This window comes from Phodopus roborovskii, unplaced genomic scaffold (assembly GCF_943737965.1).
Source record: "Phodopus roborovskii unplaced genomic scaffold, PHOROB, whole genome shotgun sequence".
Taxonomy (NCBI): Eukaryota; Metazoa; Chordata; class Mammalia; order Rodentia; family Cricetidae; genus Phodopus; species Phodopus roborovskii.
In genome coordinates this window covers 34,143,957-34,168,837 of record NW_026126567.1, presented here as the reverse complement: position 1 = coordinate 34,168,837, position 24,881 = coordinate 34,143,957, and the positions used below count along the sequence as shown (strand labels likewise).

The following is a 24,881-nucleotide window of genomic DNA, read 5'->3' as shown; positions in this document are numbered from 1 at the left end:
CTCTGACTCCCAAAGGAGGAAAAGTAAAATGTCTATTCCTTTACCAGCCTTCTCCAGCTCAGCAAACATCACAACTCCCCACCCACTTCCTTGGTCTAAACCTGGTTGCCATTCTTGCTCCTCTTCTCCTATCCCTGTACCCAGGCCACCAGCGCTTCATGCTGCCTTTATCTGCAGCCTCCATGGCGCCTGACACATCCATTGCACTAGAAGTACCACCCAAACTTCCTCCCATAGCCGACACTTTCTCACTCACTACGTTCAGCAACCTAGTAGGTACCTTACCATTTACATCTCACCTATCCCTGAGCCTCCAACCCTAAGGTCATTTCCTGGCTGCTCCCATCTCAGGCATCAGCACTTCACACGAAATCAGTTTCAGTGCACATGGTCTACCAAACACAAATGTACCAAAAAGTACATGGTCTTGAAGCACCCATAGCCACTGCCCAGGAGTTCACAATCCACACCGTGTAGATCCCCGACAGCCTCGCCACTGTGTATTTTTAGCTAAATTCCAAGCAAGGCATCATTTCATGTGTAAACACTTATTCTTTAAGTGAGAAATGATATCCTCAAAAGAAGGGTCACATCAGGAGAATGCAGGAGTGGTAATGGCATCTGGGATAGGGTGGAGAAGGCAGAAATGCTAGGATGAAAGGAAGGCTGTAATGCACACCCTTCTGCAATTGCCAAGCCCATCTGAGAGCCATTCATGCCACTTCCCACAGTGACTACTCCAGATCCCAAGTCTTTAGACTGCTCCCTCTTAGGATAGGTTGTGTTAAGACTTTTATGTCCATGTTGACCGAGTTCTAGTCAATTTGGGCCCCAAGTTCTTTAGTGTGGGGAGCAGCTCTCATGCATTCCTGTTTGTTCATGGTCAGGTGTGCTTTTCAGGGAAACCTAGATACAGGCTGCAGCTTCTTTTACCCAAACTGCCACCAGATGCCATGATGTGCTGTCATTCCAAGGGCCAGGTGAGCCAGACAGGGAAACTCGGAGTCTGAGAATGACTGCTGCTTTTATGTTTCAAACTATCAGTGTTCTGGTTCCACAGTTTCATGGGAGCCCTGCACTGAAAAGTGTTCCCTTTAGCTGAGACTGCTCCCTGCAGGGTTTACTGTGTCTAGTGGGGACTGAAGTCCCCTGCAGGGTACAAAGGTAAGTATCAGGTAGTACCTGTAGCTCCCCTCAAGGCACAAAGTAAGATGTCCACTGCTACACTCTCTGCTGGACAGAAAAAGGTGTCAGCAGGGATCTGTGCAGGGCAGGGATTCAGCAGGATTCCAGCTGGAACCTAAAGCCTCCTGCAGGACAGTCTGAAGCACTAGGCCTGTATATGTAAAATCAAACACTAGCCCAGCTCATTTGACAATTTCAGGAGGTTTCTGCATGTAGGCACTCTGGAATTCTCTACCTGGCTGGTCTCCTGTCTGAGCAAGGAGGAACTTTCTTTTTTGTTTGTTTGTTTGTTTTTGTTATTTTACATGTTGATCCCATTACCCTCTCTCAAGCTCCCTCCCTCTTACCCTCTCAGCCTGCTCACATGCAAGCTGACCACCCTACCTTCCCATCCCTCCATCCCAATTCCACCTGTAGGGCAATGCCATCCAGGTAGGGTCATGTAAATCTGCCAAGTCATTTGAAGTAGGGACTAGGACTTCTCTCCTGCTTCTAGGTTAAGGCAATATTTCTCCATGGGGGATGTGTCCTCAAGGTCCTTTTGTCAATCAGGAATACATCGTGGTTCCACCATCTAGGGTCCCTTCGATTGCTCAGTCCTTCTGGCTGAGACCCATATTCAGGGAAGCCTGAGTCGGTCCCATGCTGGATTCCCAGCTATCAGTCTGGGGGCCTGTTAGCTCCTCCTTGTTCAAGTCAGCTGTCTGTATGTGTTTCTGCAACCTGGTCTTGTCCTCTCCCTCTGCAATTGGATTTTGGTTCGACTCAGTGTTTAGGTATGGGTGTTTGCTTCTGTTACCAAGAGGAGGAACTGAGTGGGATCCCACCCAATACCCTCCTGGGGTGGGTGATGACTGCAGTCTAGCAGCAGGGAGGGGGGGTAGCAGTTGGAGGCCCTGCTCTGCTCTCACCAGCTCCCATGACAGGCCCCTTGAGTGTTCCATGCCCCCCTTCCAGGAGGCCCCTTCAGGCAAAGCCACACCCAGGCCCTCTCTTTGGTAGGATAGAGGCTCTGTTTCTATCATACAACAAACATGTACCACAGGGATTGTCCTACAGTCAAATAGGGATTGTTTCAAGGTCTCATAGGCACCTTGTCACCTGAAGGTCTTTCTTCCAACCAGCACAGATTGCTTTCCCATTGCACAAACTCTGTGCCCTAAGATGTGTCTACTGCAAAAGGAGCTCTATATTCTCAAATACTCGCAGTAGCAATACACATGCAGATGCTTAAGACTCCCTCCAGGGAGTCTTGCTTGTTTCTACTTTCCATTTCCTAGATCCAAGAAATATGAATGTGTCCTAGGAGTTAAATCCTCTTCGAGAAGAAAGACTTCTCTTAGGAGATATGCCATGTAATCCCCACAGCCAAGAGAGCATCTGAACTTTAATGGATCAAGCAAACTTCCCCTGTTTGTCCTTTGAATCAAGCTTCAATAGGGTTGACTTTTACCAGGTTCAGACACCAGGCACATACACCATATCTATGTGATCCCACAGGGACCAGGTACACCAGCATGAAGACTCCACAAGGGGCCTGAGGATCCTCTGGAAACACCCCAGAGAGGCCAAACACAGGCTTCGGTTGTTCAAAATCTTGACAATTAAGTGGTAGCCTCCCATACTCCCCATTTCCCTGATGGGAATATTACACCCAGGCACTGTAGTTGAATTCCACTAACGCGAATACCGGTGGAAAGATGTCACATCGTCTCCTTAACTGGTACTGACTTAATCTGTGGATAGTCAATGTTGCACCACCCTGCATATCTCCAGAAGGAAAGCTGTGCTGGAGTGCCTTGTGTTGTGTAAAGAGGTCTGTGTGGGCTTTTTCTATTCATTGCATATGTTCAACCTGCAAAGCACGTGCTCATGGAGCTTCTGTTTCTAAACTCTAACCAAGCTTTGCTGCCATGTACTGCCCTTGACTGTCACAGCTTGGGTTATGCACCTGGATGGACCTGAGCCTCTGTCACCCCTCCAGTTCTCCTGTTTGCAGCAGCTGTTTAACACTTTCTACTGTCAATCAAACATCTTCTATGAGAGGAATAAGGTCAAACTTGAACAGAGGTTGCTGGTGACAAGGTGAGCACACAGATACCCATGACTCTCTTCCATTGCCAAAGACCTGTGCTGTGGCAGGACTGTGACAGTATAGTTGGAGCACTGCAGGCTGGGTTGGGACTTCATGACCAGGCCTTCTGCCTCTACCCTGGGTTCTGTCAATACCCTTCAGGGCCCTGCCCTAAGCAGTCAGACATAGGTTGTCACTTTTATCAAAGCTAGAACTTCCAGAGTGCACACGTGGCTTTAGTTTATAGGACAAACTTTCTCAACACGTGACCCTCAGCCTGTAAGTTAGGCAATATCAGGGCAGAGCCTAAGATTGTCTGTCCACTTAGCCTTGACTTTAGTCAGAGGCACTACCTATGAGTCAGGGTACCCTCAGCAGTGGTTTGTGAGTTTGCCTGCTGCCTCACTGTCAATGGAGGAAGTACACTTATGAGTGCTTTCCCTAAGCCTAGTAGTGTTTAAGAGGAGGGACTAGGGGTCTATGCCAAGATGCTGCCTACAAGTGCATCCTGGGGACTCTGCCTTTGTCCCCCAAGGACAGAGAGTCTTCCTGAGGTGTATGGCTCAGGGACTTTTCATTGTTTTGCATGATCTCTAATCCTGGACTCCTGTTTGGGTTCCTTGAAGGCAGGAGTGTCTCTCCTACCACTAGCAGTGACAGCATGGAGTCCCTCTACAAGCACATTGCACAAGCATCCCTTCACAGTCAACAGGAGCTCATGGTCACACACAGCTGAAGTCTCAGTGCTGTTGCTTCACCCCTTTGTCTCTGCACTGCGACTGGTCCAGCATGTAGAAGTCTAGATGGTAGAGGGGAACTCATCAGTCTCCTTCCTCCTCCTTTCTCACCTTCCTCCTCTCCCTCTCCATTTCTCCCTCTTCCTATGCCTCCTTCCCTGCTTCCCTTCATTCCCTTCATTCCCATCCTCCATTCTTTTCTCCACACCTCCATTCTCTTCTCTACTTCACATTCCTAGCAGGCAGGTGTGTTTGTCGTGTTTAGTGCTTAGGATTCTCCAGAGAAGCAGAAGAAATGGATCATCATGGGGCATATAAGAAGAGTGACAAATTAACAGACTGGCTTAATTGGTTACAGAGCAGGAGCTGTCTTGTATCTGTCCTTAGGAGGAGAGAGGGAACAGAAGTCCAGCCAGCCTATGTTGAGGTCTCAATGGGTCCCATCTGCCTATAATACTTGTATGGAAACCCCTACCCTCATAGCATAGCATGAGATTATAGAATGTGTCTTAGGCCATGAGAGCAGAGCCCCATCAGTGAAATTCATCTGTCATATTAGAAAACGGCCAGAGGCATTATCAGGAGCCACAGAACTGACTAACCAGACACTAGTCTGCTTCAGCCATAGACCTCACCCTCCTGTGCTGAGTGAAGAGTAAATCCCTATTGTTTGTAAGCCATGTGGTTTGTGATGCTTTATTATAGCTGCCAAAATGATCAGACCAAATGAAAACTGATTGGCCTGGGCCACCTCCATGAATCTTTCCTGACTGAAGCTTTTAATAAGTTGGCAGTGTCTCTGAATGGTGGGCTGAAGGGAGGCAGCTGTCAGGTGTCACAGAAAATTGTCTTCTACATTTTAGAGTACCACAGTGTATCTGAAGTGACCAGGCCCAGAGACCTTGCCCTATGTATCAACAGCTACCTGAACTGAAATATCCATGCAGACTGGACCCTTCTTGACATGAGGGCATCATCCATGACAGCTGACTGGTGCATTCTGGCCATAAGATTTTGCCCAACACTATAGGAATAGGGTACCCAGGAGAATTATAAAGAACTGTATTTCCTTCTTGACTATCTTGGGTAAAACATATAGTTTGCCAAACTGCACAGGTCCATTTGTAAAGTGACCCCAACTAGAAGGTGTATATCACTTGTCAGCTGTAGGATGCCATGGGAGTGGGGGTTGGTTTTAATGATGTGGCCCAAGCTGAGCAGGTGCCTGTAACTGGTCTGTGTAGTGGAGAGGATCCTGACCCACAGGGAGCCCTGTGTTTCCACATCCATTCCTGTCCTCTCCCACCCACCTTTACTGAGATCCCCAGGAAACTGACAGCTGTGTGGACAAAAACAGCGCCCACCAGCATGTGCCCAGCCAAGATTAGCCTGTCCTGTAAGATTTCCACACCTGCCTACTGCCCCTTCCTACAAACTGGGCCCAGAAGAATAGGACTCAGCGCAGGCAGTGGGGAGACAGATAGGTCCAATTATGTTCAATAAAACAGGAACTTAAGAACTCACAGAGACTCTGGCAGAACAAAGGAGACCTGCACACATTCAAGTCAGGGAGGGTCCCATAACTAAATGGAGGAAGTAAGCACAGGCTCCCATCTCCAACTAAGATGATCAATAACCACTGACAAAGGAAAAACTATCACTTTTATCCATGTCCAGGAGTACTTGCTGAACACAAAACACAAAGTATTTTTGAAATTTTTTATTTTTTTTAATCTTATTGGCCTTTTGCTTGTTTATTTATGTTTTTGTGCTTCTGTTTGTGTTTATTGAATTTTTCCTTTGTGTCTTTAAAAAAGAGAGAAAAAATTGGGAGGGAAAGTGGAAAGGACCTGCAATTAATTTGGGGAGGGGAAATCTAATAAAAACATACTTCATGAAAAATTTCAATTAGAGACATCAAACTCTGTTCTGTGTTATCACCAGCATGGCTGCTGTGGTGTTTCCTGGGCTTACTTGAAGGAGGACCTCAGACAAGTACCCTGACTAGACATCTCAGACCAAGCTGTGCCTTCTACTTTCTGTCACATGACAAACACATGATATCACAGTGGCTTGGGGTGCAGCTGCTCAGGCCAGGCTGCATGATTGTGAAAGGAGGTATACAGTCTTGTGGACAAATGAGGGATTAATGAGCCTGAAATTGTGATCCCTGTGACAGTTTGAGGAGGACAAGGACACCAAGGTACTTGGGATTAACTCAGGAGTCTCAAACTCAGATATTCCATCTCTTGTGACTAAAATCTTGTAACTGTCTTCCCTTGTTTGTTGTTGTCTTAGGTAGAGTTGAACATCTCAGGAAGGGAACCCAGAGAGCCATTGGCCTGGTAGAACTTGCCAGCAAAAGGGAGCACAGGGCTCAGTTTATGAGGTGGATACAAGGTACATCTGTAGAGCCAGTGCCCTGGACATACAGTGGGATTGTGAATGTCCTGTCCAATGCCACATCCCTGCCTAGGGGTATCCTGCCTTGGCAACCTCATACCTTCCTCATTCTGTGCCCAGACCTCAATCCCAGACCTGGGGGATGAGGGTGAGGTAGCAGATATTAATACTAAACTGTTCCATAAGATGGCACACAAACCTGACAATTGTCCCCTAAGCCACTCTCCCAATTTTAGGGACCAGATAAAGGCAGGCATTTGGCTCACCAATTAGCTTAATTTGTACTACATTTGTAATGATTAGAACTACATTTTCCTTTCTGGAGATGTCTTTTTAAGCACTAAGAATCTGGAGATGTCTGTAATGGTACCCTGCATCTCTCTAAGTCCACAGTGCTTCCTGAAGTCACAAAGCTCCTAGCCAAACATTCACTTCCAGCTCTGAACAGTAGATGCACAGCTGGGACTCACCAGCCCTGAGCCAGCTGGTCAGCTCTCCGTGCTGTATGGGCTGACAAGCTGGAGCTCTGGCCTCTACCCAAATAAGTGTCCTTCAGAGAGGCCTGCCCCTCCCAACATCTTCCTTCTCTTTCCATTCTAGAAATTGGGCCCTTGATTCACACATGCTGCATCCCAAAGCCAGGAGGTGCTCATGGTCATGGTACCTCAACAGCTGTGATGACCCATATAGTGTGTTAGTCTTCAACTATTTCTATGTTATCTTCTTCCCCAATCCTGAGATAGGCCTTGAACCTGGCCATCTGCTAAACACACAACTTAGATGTGCTCTTATCAGTTCCACAGAACCTTCCAGTTTCTACAGCTTTTAGATACATACTCCCATCCCATAATTTCTTGTTTTTTTTAATCCTCATCCACACCTGCATCTTCCCTTCAGTGCCACACCTGAGCCAGGTCATGGCCCACTCTTATAACATGCTACATGTCTGTGATTCCCCCCACCACCACCCCTTTCTCATAATATTTTAAAACTGTGTCATTCTGTAACCTAGGAAGACCTAGAACTCAGTATATAGTCCAAGCTACCTCAGTCCCATTATAACCCTCCTGCAACTCCTCCAGAGTTGGGCTTAGCAATCTGAGGCATCACACATGGCTGACCCCTTTCCCTGTGTCCATGTTGAGGTTAAAACTCCAGATTCAGTTGGATGGTAGTAATTGTTTGCCTTTCTGTGCCTTTCCTGGGTTACAAAAGGCAACTAGTAGAAGACACCAGCTGTGTTTGCCTATGGACTACTCACATAGGCTCATGCTTACCAACTTAGTCAATGCACAGCCCACCAATGCAAATTATAGCTAAAAGCAAGGGATCAATCTTCCACGTGTCAGAAAAATTATAAGGAGAATTAAAATGAGATAAACTTGAAGCCAAATTATCAAATGATTGTTTACAGAATTAAGGACAAAACAGCTGTGCTGGGGCATGCCTTTAATCGAAGCTCTCATGAATCAGAAGCAGGTGGGTCTCTTTGAGTTCCAGGTGGACCTGGTCTACTGAGTGAGCTCCAGGACAGCTAGGGCTATGTAGAGAGATCCTGTCTCAAGAAACAAAAAAATAAAAAGAACAGGGCTTCTGCCTAAAGGGATACAATGCTTCCTGCCATACTTTAGAGATGGACAGGCATTCTTCAAACCTTTCATGGCATTGAAAATGGATAGGGTTTTTCTTGACAGTGAGACATAACTTCCTGGAAACACCATTTGTGCCAGAAAGAAAGATGGACATCAAAGAAACTCGTTATGGAGATTGCTTTTAATATGACAAGATTAGCCATTTGGGCAAGATAGTGCTCTTGTCTGGACTGTTTGACTTTGTGCTGTATAAACTGGACATGAGGACCCACACAGGGTTTCTGCTTCATGGAAGAGTCTGCCGGAGTTCTGAAGGACACAGAGAAAAATATCTGACAAACTGCCAATATAGGTGGACAGTTTAAACTGTCCTACTTTGCTGAGGAGTCTGCCAGACTCACTATGGCCTAAAGGCTGAAGATGGAATATTACAGAATAACTTTAAGTGGGAGATGTCTCTGTCATTTCTAGAGTTTATATGGTATCCTTCAGTGTTCTTTGAGAGAGTTGTAGACAGATAGTATGGTTATAGTTTTCCTTAGTCAAACCAGATACTCTCCTCCTACCATAGATGGCCCAAGTTGCAGATAGCCCAAATCACACCTTTGAGGTGAAACAAGGGTTTATTGCTCTGCAAGAAATCGTGGATAAATTAAGTGGGATGTTGAAGAATGGACTGCCTTGTATGCATTCCCTGGGGCTTACTGTCCTGCCCATTTCCATTTCCATATCATTCTCTCAGATTGCTTCCAAATGTTGTATTCAAGTGTTTTCTGTAATGCCAAGTGAAATTTGATGAGAATCATAGTGAGGTCCTTTGGTGTTCTTGCAGACATGTTCTAAAACTGAAACTAGAAATAGAAATAGTTTGTAGAACACCATTTGAGGGTCTCTAGCAGATGCACCTTTCTCTAATGCAACATATTTGAAACAGTCAAAAATAAAGGGACTTTTCTGATACCAACCTAATCACCAAAGAAATTCTCTGAAATGAACGATTTGTGATATCTGAGACATTGCAAAGAAGATCGTAAATTCTAGAGTGTGTGGTGTGCAATTTATGAGAATAGAGGGAAACTTTAAGTGCAAAATTAGAAGATTCTCACAGTTACTTTGGAGACAATAACCTTTGGCCACAAGGAATCATAGAAGAGTACTAAAGGGTCCAGAAGAGGTGGCAACAGCACCAGTGCATACCTTTGAGCCCATCATTAATGAGTAGATGGCCTTGTAGACTGATGTTTGTACAAGGGATTTGAAAGGAAATGTATTTGTAGGTATCTGTACTGCAGGTTGCTATGGAGTTGCTCTGCGTGAGTATTTGCTTGTGTGTGTGTGTGTGTGTGTGTGTGTGTGTGTGTGTGTGTGTGTACAGTCTTTGATGTGAAAAGTTTGGGCAATGTGGTCCTAGCACTGTTGTGTGGTAGTTTTCTATATGAAAGAAATTCTCTCCTTCATAAATACTCAGCTTCCCCAATTTTAATTTGGATTTAAATTAGGACTTGACACTAGTAACTTCATGTTATGATTTTATTTGATTCATAGAAACATCAACTAGACCAGCATAGCCAGTTGAGTCCTAATGGGTCCTAACTCCACCTCAATTCAGGCAGCTTCAGCCTTCCAATGACATCTCTGTGACCTTCTGATTTTCTTCCTCCTCTAGGGGCAATGAACCCACACCACTGTCATGAATCCCAGTTGCTTTTGCACTGATAGAGACTGTGTTCCTATCACACAACAACCATGTACCACACGGATTCCTACATCCCAATAGGGAGTGTTTCAACGTCTCAGAGGGACCTTGTAACCAGAAGATCTGTTGTCCTACCAGCGCAGAGTACTTTCCCAAAACACAAACTCTGTGCTCTAAGATGTGTCTACTGCACAAGGAACGCTATATTCTCAACTCCTCCCAGTCCCCATGCACAAGCATGTGCCTTATGCCTCCCTGCAGGGTCCTGCCTCTGCTACCTCACCATATCCTAAATCAGTATAATCCATTTGTCATACCCAACCACTTTTCCTATCTTCTAAAGAACCAAAAGAATAAGGATAAGAGGCATTTTTTATTGACCGGAAATTTGTAGCAGGTCTAAAGGTGTAGTGAGAAAGCTCTGATTTGATGCTCATCAGCACGCTCCACATCTAGAGAGATACTCACTGTCTGGGGTGCCAGGCAAAGCCACCCGGTCCCACTTTTCTCAAGGCTGCCTTCAAGTATCTGCAAAGACTACGACCAATGGAATTTCCGGGATGGTATCTATGAAACCTCTCAATTTTTACATACAATCTTCAGGTCACTTTCCCTAAGGTTTTGCTAAATGCCATAGGAAGCTATGGGGAACAGGAAGTGAGGTGGCCCAACTGTGCCCAGCATTCCAGATATAAGGAGTTAAGGGCTTCTGACTGACAAGGTTGGGTCAACTTTACATGCTCTCCTATAGACTCCATACAGAGTTAGAACCCAGAAAGAGGTGTGGGGGCACTAGGGATTGGGGTGTCTGGAGGAGTGACAATCTCTGTCCTGGGTCCTGTAGACAAGCCAGGAGCAGGAAGTGAGGGAGACCCACCTAGCGGATGGGATAAGAGCCTCTGAGTCAATGGACATGGCATCTAAGGTCCATCAGGGCGATGGGGCAGAAAGTGTCTGGCTCCCAGGGATTCAGACAAGGCCTGGTGTAGCATACCATAGTGGCTAGGTTTTGCAGGAACATAATTAAATTTGAGTGGCTGAGCGAATCCCAGAGGGCGATTATGGCAAGGAGAACACAGACACTGTGGTCATAGGGAAGGCAAAGGGAGAGCCTGGGCAGGGCAGGGATTGTCATAGGCTGAGTGGAGGAGTCGAGTCTGAGCTACATGGAGGACAGAGATAGGAAGAGGATAGTGGACTGGGTCAGGCAAAAGCATAGATTCTAAGTCCAGGCAGAGGGGTATGTGATGGGGTGAGAGGAGGCTTGGTGATGGCAAAGAGTGGGGCTAGGCTGGTCAAAGGGGAGAGAACTGGATTTGGCTCTTCAGGAAAAGAGATGAGGGCAGGACTGGGGTTGGAAATCCCTGGTTTTGTCACCACTGGGTGTGATGAGCATGATTCTCTCATCTTCTAGACTTCGTATCTGGGCCAAGCATGGCACTATCAGAGCTCAGACCCTGTAAAGCCTCACTGTTGTGCAATAGGAAGCCACATCATTATCCACTGTAGATCACCTTGCTGTGACTGCTTAGCTTTGCCACATTAGATTATCCTGGACCTCATGTCCCTTTCTTGTCCTAGAATGTCCTTCAGACACAGGCCTGCCTGCCTCAGTGTGCTTTATGTGTTTCACACCACCTGACAGGTCATGTTGTTTCCAGCCTACGGACCAACACAGATACCTCAAGGATGGCCCTCTGGGCCCGAATCCCAGGTTCAGGTTTCTCTGTGGGTAGCTTGAACAGTCCACAGTGAGGCTAGGACCTAAGTAGACCAGCTGCTGCCATCAGCAGCCTAGAAGAGTGAGTCATGCCAGGGCTCCGAGACAGTGGACATGGGAGTTGAGCAGTGGCTTAGCTGGTGACATGGCCCCCTTTAGCCCTACTCACTGACTAATAGACTGCTCCAAAGGAGGGTGACAGTGACATCAGGTCCCCCATCCACAATTCAGATGCCACTACCCTGTGAAACCCTAGCTCAAATCCCTGCATGTTCTCCAGGGACTGAATGGACAAGATCTCTGTCCCAGTCTCCAAGACCGGGGTGCCCAAAAATGTAGATGAAATCAAAGAAAACAGACGTTTCCATACGGGGCCCACTGACTTCCCTGTCCCCTCCTGTCTCAGTGTTCATGAAATCAAAGAAAGGTCCAGCTCAGAAGGGAGAGTCCAGTGGCTAAATAAGTCTATGATTCAAGTGTGAGGAGGATCCTAGGGACACTCTCCATCTCCATGGAACATCAAAGTGGGGTCTCTCCTGATATGCAGAACAGACCATCAGCTGTGGTCTCATATATATGTATGTGCTCATATAGTGTCTTTTGGGCATCATGACGTCTAGGACTGTGTCTATCTATATTGAGAGAATAATATCATTGGTTCTGGTTATCAGGTACAGCCTTGCATTCAGCAGGAATACTGACTAAGCTAGTTATACAGGTCTGAAAGGTAATTTTTTTTTTAGTATATTGCAGGCATTAATTGCTAAGCCTACTGTTCAGTAAAATATCCCTAACATTGTGCCTGAAGCTGGCTGGCCACAGATTCCACATGCCTCACTGGTCATCATCATCCAGGAAGCCCTCCTGCTTCTCCAGAACCCAGGGAGAGGCTGGGCTTATAGCACAGTGACTAGACTGCAATTAGGCTATTCCACAGCCAGGATATAAAAGGTCAGGCCTAATGGTAGGATCCCATCCCCTCTGTATAAAATAGTGCACAAGACTTCTTCTCACACTATGAGACAAAACAGTGAGGGACAACAAGCTTTGCTGCAGGGAACATCGCTGCATCTGCAGCCTCACTCACTGGGCATTCCTAGCGTGTCCCCTACCAACCCATCAATTTATTGTTCCCTCCTTAGGGAGCAAAATACAGTCAGTAATACTGGCAATGACTGATGGTCTTCTGATTGAGAAAAATTTTAAACAGACCATGGAAGAGGTAAGTCAGCACCAAAACTGCTGGCATTTTGCCTCTGGTATTTAAGTGCTTTCTTTTTTCAGCATCTTCTTTCTTTTAGGCCAAAATTTCCAGACAATTGGGGGCAACTGTTCTAACAGTGGGTGTCTACCACTAGATTAAGTGGCAGGTAAGTCAGATCAGGTGACCAAGTACCCCTGAATAGCTATTAGAGCAAGACTGTGAAGCATCTTTCAGTGCCAAGAAGTGGGGAATCTCATCTACCCAAGGTGCTGTAGGCTAGAATTAGCCAGTGTAAAAGGGCAGCTCACTAGGGTAATTAAACCAACCCTCTCTGAAGAGTGGACAGCAGAGCTTCCCACTGCCTAAGCCAGTGAGTATTTGACACCCTAGGTTCACCATGGCCTGAGAGTAACAGTTCCTGCACCAAGTCTGTTACATCCACTGACTCTGAAGTTCAACCCAGATACCTTCTCCTATCATAGATGGCCCCAGTTGCAGACAGCCCAGATCATACCTTTGAGGCCAAACAAGGCTTCCCTGCCCTGCAGGGCATTGTTGACAAAGTAAGTGGGTTGTAGAAGACTGGAGGGCCTTGTATGCATTCCCTGAGGCTTACTGTCCTGCCCATTTCCATTTCCATTTCCATTTCCATCTCCCTCTCTCAGATTTCTTCCAAGTCCCATATTCAGGTGTTTTCCGTGACGCCATCCTATGTCTGTACAAAAGGTAAGAGCTGAGGGGTCACAGACATGGGCAAATGGTGTTACTCAATAGAGTGAGTACATTTGTATGAGTATGTGTACGGTGTGATATTGTTTCTGAGTGTGGCTTGTATGGGATGTCCATTCTGTGTGTGGTGCTTCCATGATGCGTTTGGTACATGTAACATCTGTAGTGATAATATTAATCATAGAAACTAGAATTAATAGTAGACAAACCTGTTAGCATGACCATAAGGGAGTTTCTCAACTGAGTTAACTGAAGTGGGAAAAACCACTCTAGATACAGACAGCAATATTTATTGGTCTGAGATCCCAAGCTGATTAATAACAAGATGAAAGGAAGGGAGCTCTGGCATTCTCCTCTCTGTCATTTATGATTGTGGATGTAATATGACCCCAAGCATCATGCTCCTGCCACCATGCATCCTTCCCTTACATGAAGGACTGCATGCTTACTATGAACTAAAATCACCTTATTTAAGTTGATTTTTTTTTTCTGGCATTTTGTCACAACCTCAACGAGAAAAGTAACTAATACAGAAAACTGGCATCAGGAGTGATGCTGCAGCTAATCCCTGACGGTGTGGTTCTTAGGCCTTTGAAAATAGATGCAGGAAAATAGTCTGAAAGTTTGCAACATTGACACAGAAAAGCCCAGGAATGCTTGCGTGTGTTAAGTGTGCTTTGGATGGATGTGCGAGAGCAGTGTGTATGTGATATACATAATGTGATACGGGTTGTGGAGAGGCTGTGGTGCAAGTGGCTAAAACAGGCGTGTCAGGAGAAAGTGTGACAATGACTGTGCTATGTATGTTAGGGTGTTCTGTGTTGTTGTATTGTGGTATGGATGGGCATATAATGTGTAAGAGCCACATGATGTGTTTTTATCATATACACTACATGTCTGAGCTTTTATGTGACTTGTAGTGTATACTATATATTCATGTATTTATATTGTCGTTTACATAGGAATAGTATGTATAATAACTGTCTAATGTGTTTATAAGTGAGAGAGAAATAAATTGTGTGTTGTTTTAAGTAGAAAAGTAGTATGTCTACTTGTGTGTATATATATTGTATTAAAAAATTTGATGGGGTGTGTATGAGTGTGTGCTTGTGTGTGTGTATGCGTGTGTGTGTGTTTGTGTGATGTCCGATTGGGTGGTTATGTAGTATTTCTAAAGGACACATCGGGTTGTGTTTTATTGGTATACATGCCCTAACTAGGCACGCATATATAGCTCAGCCCCTGGACTGTTAAAATGTTGGCTTTTGTGTACAATCCTGCATATAGGAATAACTGTCACTTTCAGGGAAACCTAAGGTAGGTGCCAGCACCAGAAATGAAATAGACTTAGCTGTTTTCTTGAGGTCGCACTGAGACAACATGTGTGCTATGGGGTCTGGTGAGGGTCCTTGTAAATGAGGATCCTTGGTCTACTACGCTGAGGTGTCAAGATGACACAGAAGGGAGGATAGAGCTGGCTCTCAGCCCCGACCAAGTTAGCGATGCAGGCAAATGAGGAAAAGGTAGAATCCTGCCTATGGTCTCACCCACCCAGCCATCCTCACTCTGTCCTTTTCATTTTGTGTCAGTGTCAGGGAGGTGTTCGCAGATGTTAGAAAGACCCTGCTAAACCCCAGAGTGATGGGCAAGGTGAATGAGAATGAAGAAAGCTGCATTGACTCCAGAACTATATCTATGGGGGTCACCTCCTGTGTAGAACTCCCTTTAGTGGGTCAGGTACTAGAACTGTGTCTGAGACAGGGCATCTCCTGTGAGGGACTCTCTCGTGTGCATCAGGGACTTGACCTGTGTCTAAGGAGCCAAATCCTCTTAGGTATTTTCTTGGGTGGTTTAGGGACCAGACCTATCCCTTATGTCCTACCCCTTGGTCTTGGGGTCTTTATTAGCACACCAGAGAAACACAGAAAAGAATGGATAGACTTCATGCTCAGAATCACAGTCAACACGGTGGATGCTGATCCCTAACCCTGTGCAGATAGGGCCTTGCCCTGTGCTACAATGCCCATGTGGATTCGGGAGTGTGTGAGGTCTCCAAGCAGGAAGGTTTCAGCTGAGTTGGCATAGCTCAGAACAGGGATGGACTCTCATGACTTTGGACTTGTTGCATCACTGATTGCAGTAGGACTCCTAACTTCTCAGGATCCTTCCCAGGTATGTTAGCATGGATACTCAGTGACCATAGATGATGGTCCACATAATGTCGCTGTATGATAAGGGCCTGAGAATTCCATCTTCAAGGTAGCCCTTCATGAAAGGTGAGAGCAGAGAGAACATGGCACCCAAGTCCCCTGCTCCAACACTTTAATGTTTGCCTTGCAGATCCCTCTCAAGTGAATGTCAACGGATGAGGATTTAAAAATACAAATGACCTGAGCCAAGTTATTTGCAGGTTCACGTTCAGTGACTCCAGGGTTGTTGGTAAGTAGTGCATTGGTATCCCAGTACCCATGAGGTACACATTACCATTCACAATCATTCTTCAAAGTCAGCCATGCCTTCTGCTTTGCAGACCACGCACAATGGGGAAGCTATAGGTAGCATGGACCAATGGAAGGAGGACCAAGCACCATGCCTATTCCCATCTCTCTTCACACACACAGTGAAAGAATAAACCCCAGCTCCCAAAGGCATCTGGAGCCTGGCATGACACTGGCCCCTCCTCACTACAGCATCCATTTAGCCTTTTGTTGTTCCCCTTCATGGAAGTCTAATCCCACAAGATGGCCTCCCCAGATGCAACAGGCAGAGCCTCCTGACTGAGCATGAAAGATGTCCAGCAGGTCTTTCTGGAAAGTCATTCATTACAGCACACAGGGGAAACAAAGGACTGGGAAACTGGAAGCCTAGCCAGTGGGGATATAGCTCAGCTCTTAGCTTTTTGCCCCAGCTCAGGGGACTGGGAATAGAATGTGTGTTGATTAGCGGCTTCAGCCACAGTTTCACAATTCCTCTCAGACTCCCAAAGGAGGAAAAGAAAAATGTTTATTCCCTTATGAGACTTCTCCAGCTCAGCAAACAACACAACTCCCCACCCATTTCCTTGGTCTAAACCTGGTTGCCATTCTTGCTCCTCTTCTCCTATCCCTGTACCCAGGCCACCAGCGCTTCATGCTGCCTTTATCTGGAGACTCCATGGCCCCTGACACATCCATTGCACTAGAAGTACCACCCAAACTTCTTCCCATTTGCCTCTCACCTATCCCTGAGCCTCCAACCCTAAGGTCATTTCCTGGCTGCTCCCATCTCTCACATCAGCACTTCACACGAAATCAGTTTCAGTGCACATGGTCTACCAAACACAAATGTACCAAAAAGTTCATGGGCTTGAAGCACCCATAGCCACTGCCCAGGAGTTCACAATCCACACCGTGTAGCTCCCCGACAGTCTCGCCACTGTGTATCTTTAGCTAAATTCCAAGCATTTCATGTATAAACACTTATTCTTTAAATAAGAAATTATATCTCTAAAAGAAGGGACTCATCACCAGTAACTGAGCATCTGACCTCTCCCCAGGATGCCCCACCCCTCTACTTCCCATGTCACAGCACACTGCACTCTTTTATATTTTCCTGTGTGTCTTCCCTCTCTCCCTTCCTCTCCCTCTCTGTCTTTCTCGCTCTCTCCCTCAATCACCAACAAGTGATCCTTGGGTACAGGATATGCTTGCTAGGTAACAGAGTGCTGTTCAGGAGGGGGCAGAGTTGGAACTCCACAGTTTCCCTTGAACAAAAAGAAGCAGAGGGAGTAAGCAGGCATCAGCCAGTGTCAGCTCTCAGACAGAGGGTGACAGTGGAGGAAGGGCTCCCTATTGATAGTCTTATGCCAATTTCTTTTAGATGAAAGCCCTACAGATATAACTGATACCACCATAAATTGTCCCGGAACGAAGATACAGCATACTGGCGAGTAAGTGTCCCTTGCTAAAGTTCTTCTTTAGGAATTCCAAGATTTGTGTTTCCCAGCTTTAGCGAAACTGGGGTGTGTCCTCTGCTATAAGCACCTGTCTGCATTATATGGGTTCCATTTCCTTTCTATAAGACTCTGTTAGTGACCCTGGAGGTTCTTAGGAATACACAGTGCCCAGGCACTGATGAGGGCAGGATGGAGAAGATGATGGGTTCCAGGGTTCAAACCGGCGTTTGAATATCTCCCTGATTCCTTAGCTCCTGCTCATTGTGGTCATATGACATGAAGACCCCCTCTGGCCTAATCTGCAGCCTTCACATCCCTGCAGTGCTTGAGTCTTTATGCTTTGGGTAATAGAGTTCCTCTACCCACCTGTTCACTGTCAGGGAGGCCTGTGCTGAATTTCAGCATCATTACAATGAGGACTGATGTGTGTGACACTTTCAACAAACTGAGTCTCTGGGGTACTTCCTTAAGGGAGACCTTAAGTTAGCATGCTGGGACAAGTTAGGCAGGGATATTGACTTCCCTTGGGAACAAGGGACACTAAACTCCGGAGTCAGACTGTTTGGAAGTTAGTGCATTGCTGCATTGAGGACCAGAAATGCTGTAGAGAGGCGGTGGAAAAGGGGCAAGCTGAACTAGAAATGCTATGAGAAGAAAGATCAGAAGAGGTTAAGAGCACAGGGGAGTCTGATAAGGAGGAAACAGTCTGAGGTGGAATTGCAGGCCCTCTTAGAAAAAGGTCAGAAACAATCCCTTAGAGAACGGAGAGGGGAAGAAAAGGAGAAATGGTGATGTAAGGAGGAGGATGTAAATGTAAGCTAACTTCATACAACTTAAATTCAACTGTACTCTAAATTGTTATGTGTCTTTAAATGGTGGTAAACATTTAAGGTTATAAATGCCTATTTCAAGCTAACAAAATATTTATGCCACCCAGTCTTTCTTGTAAGCTGTTTATAAAGGTCAAGTCTCTATTATCAAAGGGAGTTTTTCTCTACCTCTTTGTCCTCTACAGGTATAAGTCTAACCTACTAAGTTAAAACCAGTTATAGTCAGGCTGCAGGGCTCTGAGTAAAACATCCTTCCACAGCCTCTCAGCTTGGATCCAGTTTTCCAAACAGTTTAATTAATTACAGGGATAAAGCCTTACCTAGCCACCTATGTGCTTAAGGCAAGTAACTAAAGACAAATTTTGTATACTAAGGTATGCTAAACAATCAGACAGCCATCAAATGCTCAGAGATCTAGAGAATATGGCATTTAAAATGTTTCATTAAAATGCTTTTATAACAGAGAGACAGGCCAGCTGCTGGCACCACCCATTTCCTTCAAGAAGACTGATGGACACTAAAGAAGCTCCACCCACAAAAGTGGCAACAATAGCCACTGAGAAATCCTGTTGTTCATCTCAACTGCTGCAAAAGGCTCTATGGACCCTGGACAAGAGGGCAGTGGAATCGACTTTCTCCATGTTGCTTGGGCCAAAGGTAGGTAAAGTCTTCCAAAAGCTCCTAATCCACAGTTCTCATGCCATCAGTAGAAGGCAGATGTCCTTAAAGCCTCTGACTTCAACAACTGTGGAGGACCTGGGGTGGCTGTCCATGCTGCCAGCTAGTAAGTCTGTGTTACTCTAATCATTCAGGAAAAATTTTATCCTTCTCAAGAACTCTGATGCTTTTGAAGACTGGTAGCTTTGTCAGCTTAAAGCAGCAGCAAAGAATCCAATTGTTTCAAAACAGATTTCAAAAAAATGGGTATTTTAAGGTTGCTCCTATTTATTGTCTTAACATGAATCAATAAAGTTTTAAGAAGCTACTAATCCAATTCTGAGAGTAATAAACACCATACTATGCCACTATATGATGGTAACTAACTATAAGCTTACAATTAAGGTGCGTTACATTGTGCTAAAAATCTGCCAGTTGTATGTGTTAATTCTTTCAGCCAAATCATTTCTAATATGAGTATGCTGCTAATGTGTCTTAATATTTATGTTTTCACAAACTAAAGGATTCTTTTAAGTTCCAGGGAGCAGAATTGGATCCATTTACAGGTCAGATTCACTCCAAATAAATATTACTCAACTTTTTCCTGGCCTCAGGACAGGACTTCCTTCCTTTGTCCCGGGACCCCCTTGGGAGCCCCTCCCCCACCTCACACTTCTCCCATTAAGTACTAAGACCTAAGAGAAAAAAACCTAACCTTGTCCTCTGTTCTGCTAACATCTTGCCAGGTCTCAAAGAGATGCCAGAGCCCCATACTGTCAGAACTGTGATGAAACAACCAGCTACCAGGACTTGGCAACACCCCAGCTTTCTCTGATCCCCCAAAGACAATCTATGCCCCCAAGTCTGCAGGAAGCAGTCTCCAGAACTCAAGGTCCTTATTCCCTAACCTGCCACGCCCAACACCCACCTTTTTAATAACAATAAGAGGTGGGAATGTTAGGAACTAGCAGCCAGCTGACCCCAGCCCTGACAATGGGCTGGATGCTCATGGCCTTGTCATCCCTAAGTCAGCTTTACCTGGCTGCTCAAGCTTTACCTGCCTGCCAGAGGACTCAGTTATGCATGCACAAGCCCCCTTTTAAAGCAAGTGCACCAAGCTCACCTCTCTCTCTGGTTCCTCTCTCTGGTTTCTCTCTTGCCCCAACTTGCTCTCTCTCTCTCTCTCTCTCTCTCTTTCCTGCTTTAGGTTGGCCACCAGCTACCCTCTCTTTCTCTTCCTTCTCTCAATAAACTCCACATGGCGCTGAGTCTTGTGTTTGTGTTTTTTAGGCATTAGCTGCACAGCATAAGAACAACACCCAAGGCAATAGATATGAGGAGCCTTTAGACTTCAAGGTCATCAAGACTTTGGCTGAGTCTGTGAGAACATATGGGATTTCAGCTTCTTTTACTGTAGCCCAAGTTGAAGCCCTGAATAGACACTGCATGACTCCTAGTTATAGCCCCTGAAAAGGTTCAAAAGGATAAGATTGTTCATTATTTAGGAGCCAAAGTGTATGAAAGACAAATTGTTCCTCAAAGGATTGAGTTGAGAAAGGATAATTTGAAAATGTTAAATGACTTTCAGAAGTTATTAGGAGATGTTAATTGGATTAGGAGTTATTTAAAGTTGCCAAATTATGAATTAAAGCCATTTTATAATATATTAGTAGGGGATCCGGCTCTTGAGTCTCCTAGGCAATTGACTATTGAAGCGAGAGAAGCCTTATGTAAAGTTGGGGCAAGACTACAAAATGCATTTCTATCTAGATGGAAGGAAGGTCAAGCTATCGCGTTATGCATTCTCCCTACCTATAATAAGCCTACAGGGTTGTTATGGCAGGAAGGACCATTGCTTTGGATTTATCCCAACATCTCCCCAGGGAAAGCAATAGAACTAGCAGTCGCTAGTTTGGCTCATAGTGGAATTCAACAAAGCATTCAATGTTTTGGAGTGCCCCGGCACTACTTGTGGTACCTTACCCCAGTCACCAGGTTAAGACCTTGTGTGGCACTATCAACAATTGGGCCATATTGCAATGTGGGTTTGAAGGAATGATAGATAATCATTATCCAAAGCATCCTTTAATATCATTCTTTAGGGAACATCCTGTGATTTTTCCAAAACTAACTTTCTCAGTCCCACTTAGTGGGGCACCAAATGTTGTTTTTACTGATGGTTCAAAAACTAGTTGTGGGGCATATATGATTGCAAATAAGCCTTCTGTGCTGTGTCAATTTCAGCCAGGATCCCCTCAAATTGTGGAATTGAAAATTGTAGTCGAGGTATTCAAATTTTGCCCATTTGCATTTAATTTGATCTCAGATTCAGCATATGTGGTGAATGCAGTAAAAATTTTGGAATTAGCAGGCCCTATGAAAATTAGTAGTGTTGTTTGTTCACTCTTACAAGAGTTACAAAGATTAATTTGGTTGAGAAAGGAATGCTTTTATATTCAACATATTAGAGCTCATACGGATTTGCCTGGGCCCTTAAGTGAAGGAAATGACATTGTTGATCAATGGACAAGGGTGGAATGTATTTTTTCCAGCTCATCTTTAGATAAGGCTAGGCAATTCCATCAGCAATTTCATGTGAATGCAAGGACTCTTCAACAGAAATTCCATTTGTCCAGAGCAGATGCTCGACAGGTGGTTTTGAACTGTCCACAGTGAATAATATACCAACACCCACTTGGTGTGCGGGTAAACCCTAGGGGGTTAATGCCCCTAAAGATATGGCACATGGGTATCACACATATTTCAGAACTTGGAGCTTTGAAATATGTACATGTGTCTGTGGATACTTGTTCAGGTGTGGTACATGCTACACCTTTAAGCAGAGAAAAAGCCCACAGTGTCATTGGACACTCCCTGGAAGCCTGGGTGGCTTGGGGAAAATCTCAACAGCTAAAAACTGATAATGGGCCAGCTTATAAGGCTCAGAGATTTACTTCCTTTTGCAAACAAATGGAAGTTCAGTTTGTCCATGGATTACCCTACAATCCTCAAGGACAAGGGATTGTAGAGCGAGCTCATCGCACCCTAAAAGAATGCTTAATAAAACAAAAAGGGGGAGTAGGCCAAGGCCCAACTCCCAAGGAAAGAATATCTTTAGCCCTTTTTACCCTCAATTTTTTAATTTTGGATGTTGATGGCCTTTCCGCCACTGATCGTCATCAGCGGCAAGGAGGGAGTCTAAAAGGCTATGTGAAATAGAAAGATGTGATCACCGGGTTATGGCATGGTCCTGATCCAGTGTTGGCATGGGTGTGAGGGTCTATTTGTGTTTTCCCCCAAGATCGCCAAGAACCATTGTGCCTCAACATGTGCAACATTGTGCAACAAACATGAAGAGCCTGCTGTTGCCATTGATCATCAACCTGATTTGGCCACCAGTGCAGATGGAGCCACGATGGGGGATCCTGTCAGTGTTCTCAAGACCCATGCCGATACGCTCTGATGCAAATCTGTTTCCTCGATTTTTTAGTCCTAAGCTTAGATTTGCCTTATGATAGTGAGATTGCTAGTATAAATGAAAATAGGAGTTTTGTTTTAACAGGAAGCCTATGCTTTTATGTGATATTAGTGATAAGAGTCAGTGCATTAAGTTATTTAATCAATCTGCAGCTTGGTTTGATGTGCCCACCATGGGAGGCCTCATTAGGGAGGTCAAGGCCTCCTGGGTAAATGGATGGTGACCTGCTAAGAGTGAGTTTGACAAGCCAGCACCCCATCAGCCTAAGTGGGCCCCTCACTGTTCCAGTAAACGAGGAGGTGGTTTCCTTCCCTGGACGGGATGTCAATCAGGAAAGGTTGTTTGGGCGAGCAAGGGATATTTTACCTTCTCACCAGGAATTAGTACCAGATTCAATAAAACCTTTGCTGGGAGAAACTTTACTGATCAGGAGCCGCAGCAGGTGGATATTTCCAACCCGTTTGATCTCTGGCTCTTGTGTGGCATTAATGGCAGCTGCACAGATTTGTCCCCTTTCCTTATGATAAGGGGCAGAGTTCATGGGGTGGCCGAATTTGCTTGGTCTACCTCTGAGCATTTTGGTGAATGGTTCAATCCTAATCCTCCTCAACCTACCGGATGGATTCCCGTGCCTGTTGATGCCCCGAGTGCTATGACGGTGTTCAGACGACAGAGAGATTTTGGCATTACAGCAGCCATAGTTGCAGTTATCTTTTTTGCAGTTGTGGGTTCAATCACGGCTGTGGTGGCCATGAGCACATCGGTACAGACAGCCTCTAAGTTAAATGAATTGTCCAAGAATGTGGCCATCCATCTGAAGCTCCTCTACCCATGAGGACCAGGTAAACCCCAAAAAGGGGAAAGACTGACAGCAACCCCAGGGCCCAATATGGAGACCCTACAGGAAAGGAAGAAAGAGCCCACAGGTCTCCCACCATGCCCTACCCTGTCTGTGGAGGGCCCATGGCTGCCTCTTGGGAGCTTCTAAGTCTTCTGCAATTGCCCAGCCCATCTGAGAGCCATTCCTGCCAGTTCCCTGCCTGTGAGCTACACAGAAACCAACACAGGTCTCCTAGGAGCAAAATGGACACTGCCAGTGGCCTGACCTCTGTGGCTCATCCCCACCCATTCCATAGGGCCCAAGCACTCTTTGGTGACGGGATGAGACGAGTAGGATCTCCCCAATTAGGTCCAGGTATCTTTGACCCCCCCCACCTTCCTTTACACTGCCCGGGCCCATGGCAACTGACCATGATTGAGATGTGGAGTTCTTGCCTGCATGACTTATGTGACCCAAGCTCTGTCTTTTACCCAGAGCCTTCACAAAACTGGTAACTCCCCAGGAGGCCTCTGCTTGCCATCACACACCCCTCAAGCATCTGAACTTCTCCAAAAGCCTTGTGTCCCAGATTGTTGTATATTCTGTGTGTCCCACAGTGTCCACTCCAGAACCCAAGTCTTTAGACTGCTCCCTCTTAGGAATGGAATGGATGTGTTTGGACTTTTGTGTCCATGTTGACCGAGTTGTAGGCAATTTGGGCCCCAAGTTCTTTAGTGTGGGGGGGTACCTCTCATGCATTCCTGCTTGTTCATGGTCATGTGTGCTTTTCAGGGAAACCTAGATACATGCTGCAGCTACTTTTACCCAAACTGCCACCAGATGCCATGATGTGCTGTCATTCCAAGGTCCAGGTGAGACAGACAGGGAAACTCGGAGACTGAGAATGACTGCTGCCTTTATGTTTCAAACTATCAGTGTTCTGATTTCACAGTTTCATGGGAGCCCTGCACTGAAGTGTTCCCTTTAGCTGAGACTGCTCCCTGCAGGGTTTACTGTGTCTAGTGGGGACTGAAGTCCCCTGCAGGGTACAAAGGTAAGTATCAGGTAGTACCTGTAGCTCCCCTCAAGGCACAAAGTAAGATGTCCACTGCTACACTCTCTGCTGGACAGAAAAAGGTGTCAGCAGGGATCTGTGCAGGGCAGGGATTCAGCAGGATTCCAGCTGGAACCTAAAGCCTCCTGCAGGACAGTCTGAAGCAATAGGCCTGTATATGTAAAACTAAACACTAGCCCAGCTCAGTTGACAAGTTCAGCAGGTTTCTGCATGGAGGCACTCTGGAATTCTCTACCAGGCTGGTCTCCTGTCTGAGCAAGGAAGAAAGGAGGAACTGTCTTTTTTTTTTTGGTTTGTTTGTTTTTGTTATTTTACATGTTGATCTCATTACCTTCTCTCAAGCTCCCTCCCTCTTACCCTCTTACCCTCTCAGCCTGCTCACATGCAAGCTGACCACCCTACCTTCCCATCCCTCCATCCCAATTCCACCTGTAGGGCAATGCCATCCAGGCGGGGTCATGTAAATCTGCCAAGTCATTTGAAGTAGGGACTAGGACTTTTCTCCTGCCTCTAGGTTAAGGCAGCATTCCTCCATGGGGGATGTGTTTGCAAGGTCTTTCGTGAATCAGGAATACATCCTGGTTCCACCATCTATGGTTCCTTAGACTGCTCAGTCCTTCTGGCTGAGACCCATATTCAGGGGGGCCTTTGTCAGTCCCATGCTGGATTCCCAGCTATCAGTCTGGGGGGCCGTTAGCTCCTCCTTGTTCAAGTCAGCTGTCTGTATGTGTTTCTGCAACCTGGTCT

At 45.7% G+C, this 24,881-nt stretch overlaps 1 protein-coding gene across 5 annotated transcripts in view; it reads left to right on the top strand.

Annotated features, from left to right (window-relative positions):
- LOC127235318 (anthrax toxin receptor-like) overlaps window positions 1-22,507 on the top strand; it is a 103,181-nt gene extending 80,674 nt beyond the window's left edge. For 2 of the 5 annotated variants that reach the window (XR_007835697.1, XR_007835695.1), the window contains exons 2-4: window positions 15,681-15,779; window positions 17,199-17,268; window positions 18,568-20,029. Coding sequence is in view for 1 of the 5 variants with exons in the window: in XM_051202562.1 (XP_051058519.1) it covers window positions 17,199-17,268; window positions 18,568-18,625 (128 nt within the window). In the remaining 4 variants the exon portion in view is untranslated. Of the gene's footprint in view, window positions 1-15,680; window positions 15,780-17,198; window positions 17,269-18,567; window positions 20,030-22,062 lie in introns of those variants that run through there. The other 3 variants (XR_007835698.1, XM_051202562.1, XR_007835696.1) reach the window with 2 other exon arrangements.
- The last annotated feature ends 2,374 nt before the right edge of the window (window positions 22,508-24,881 follow it).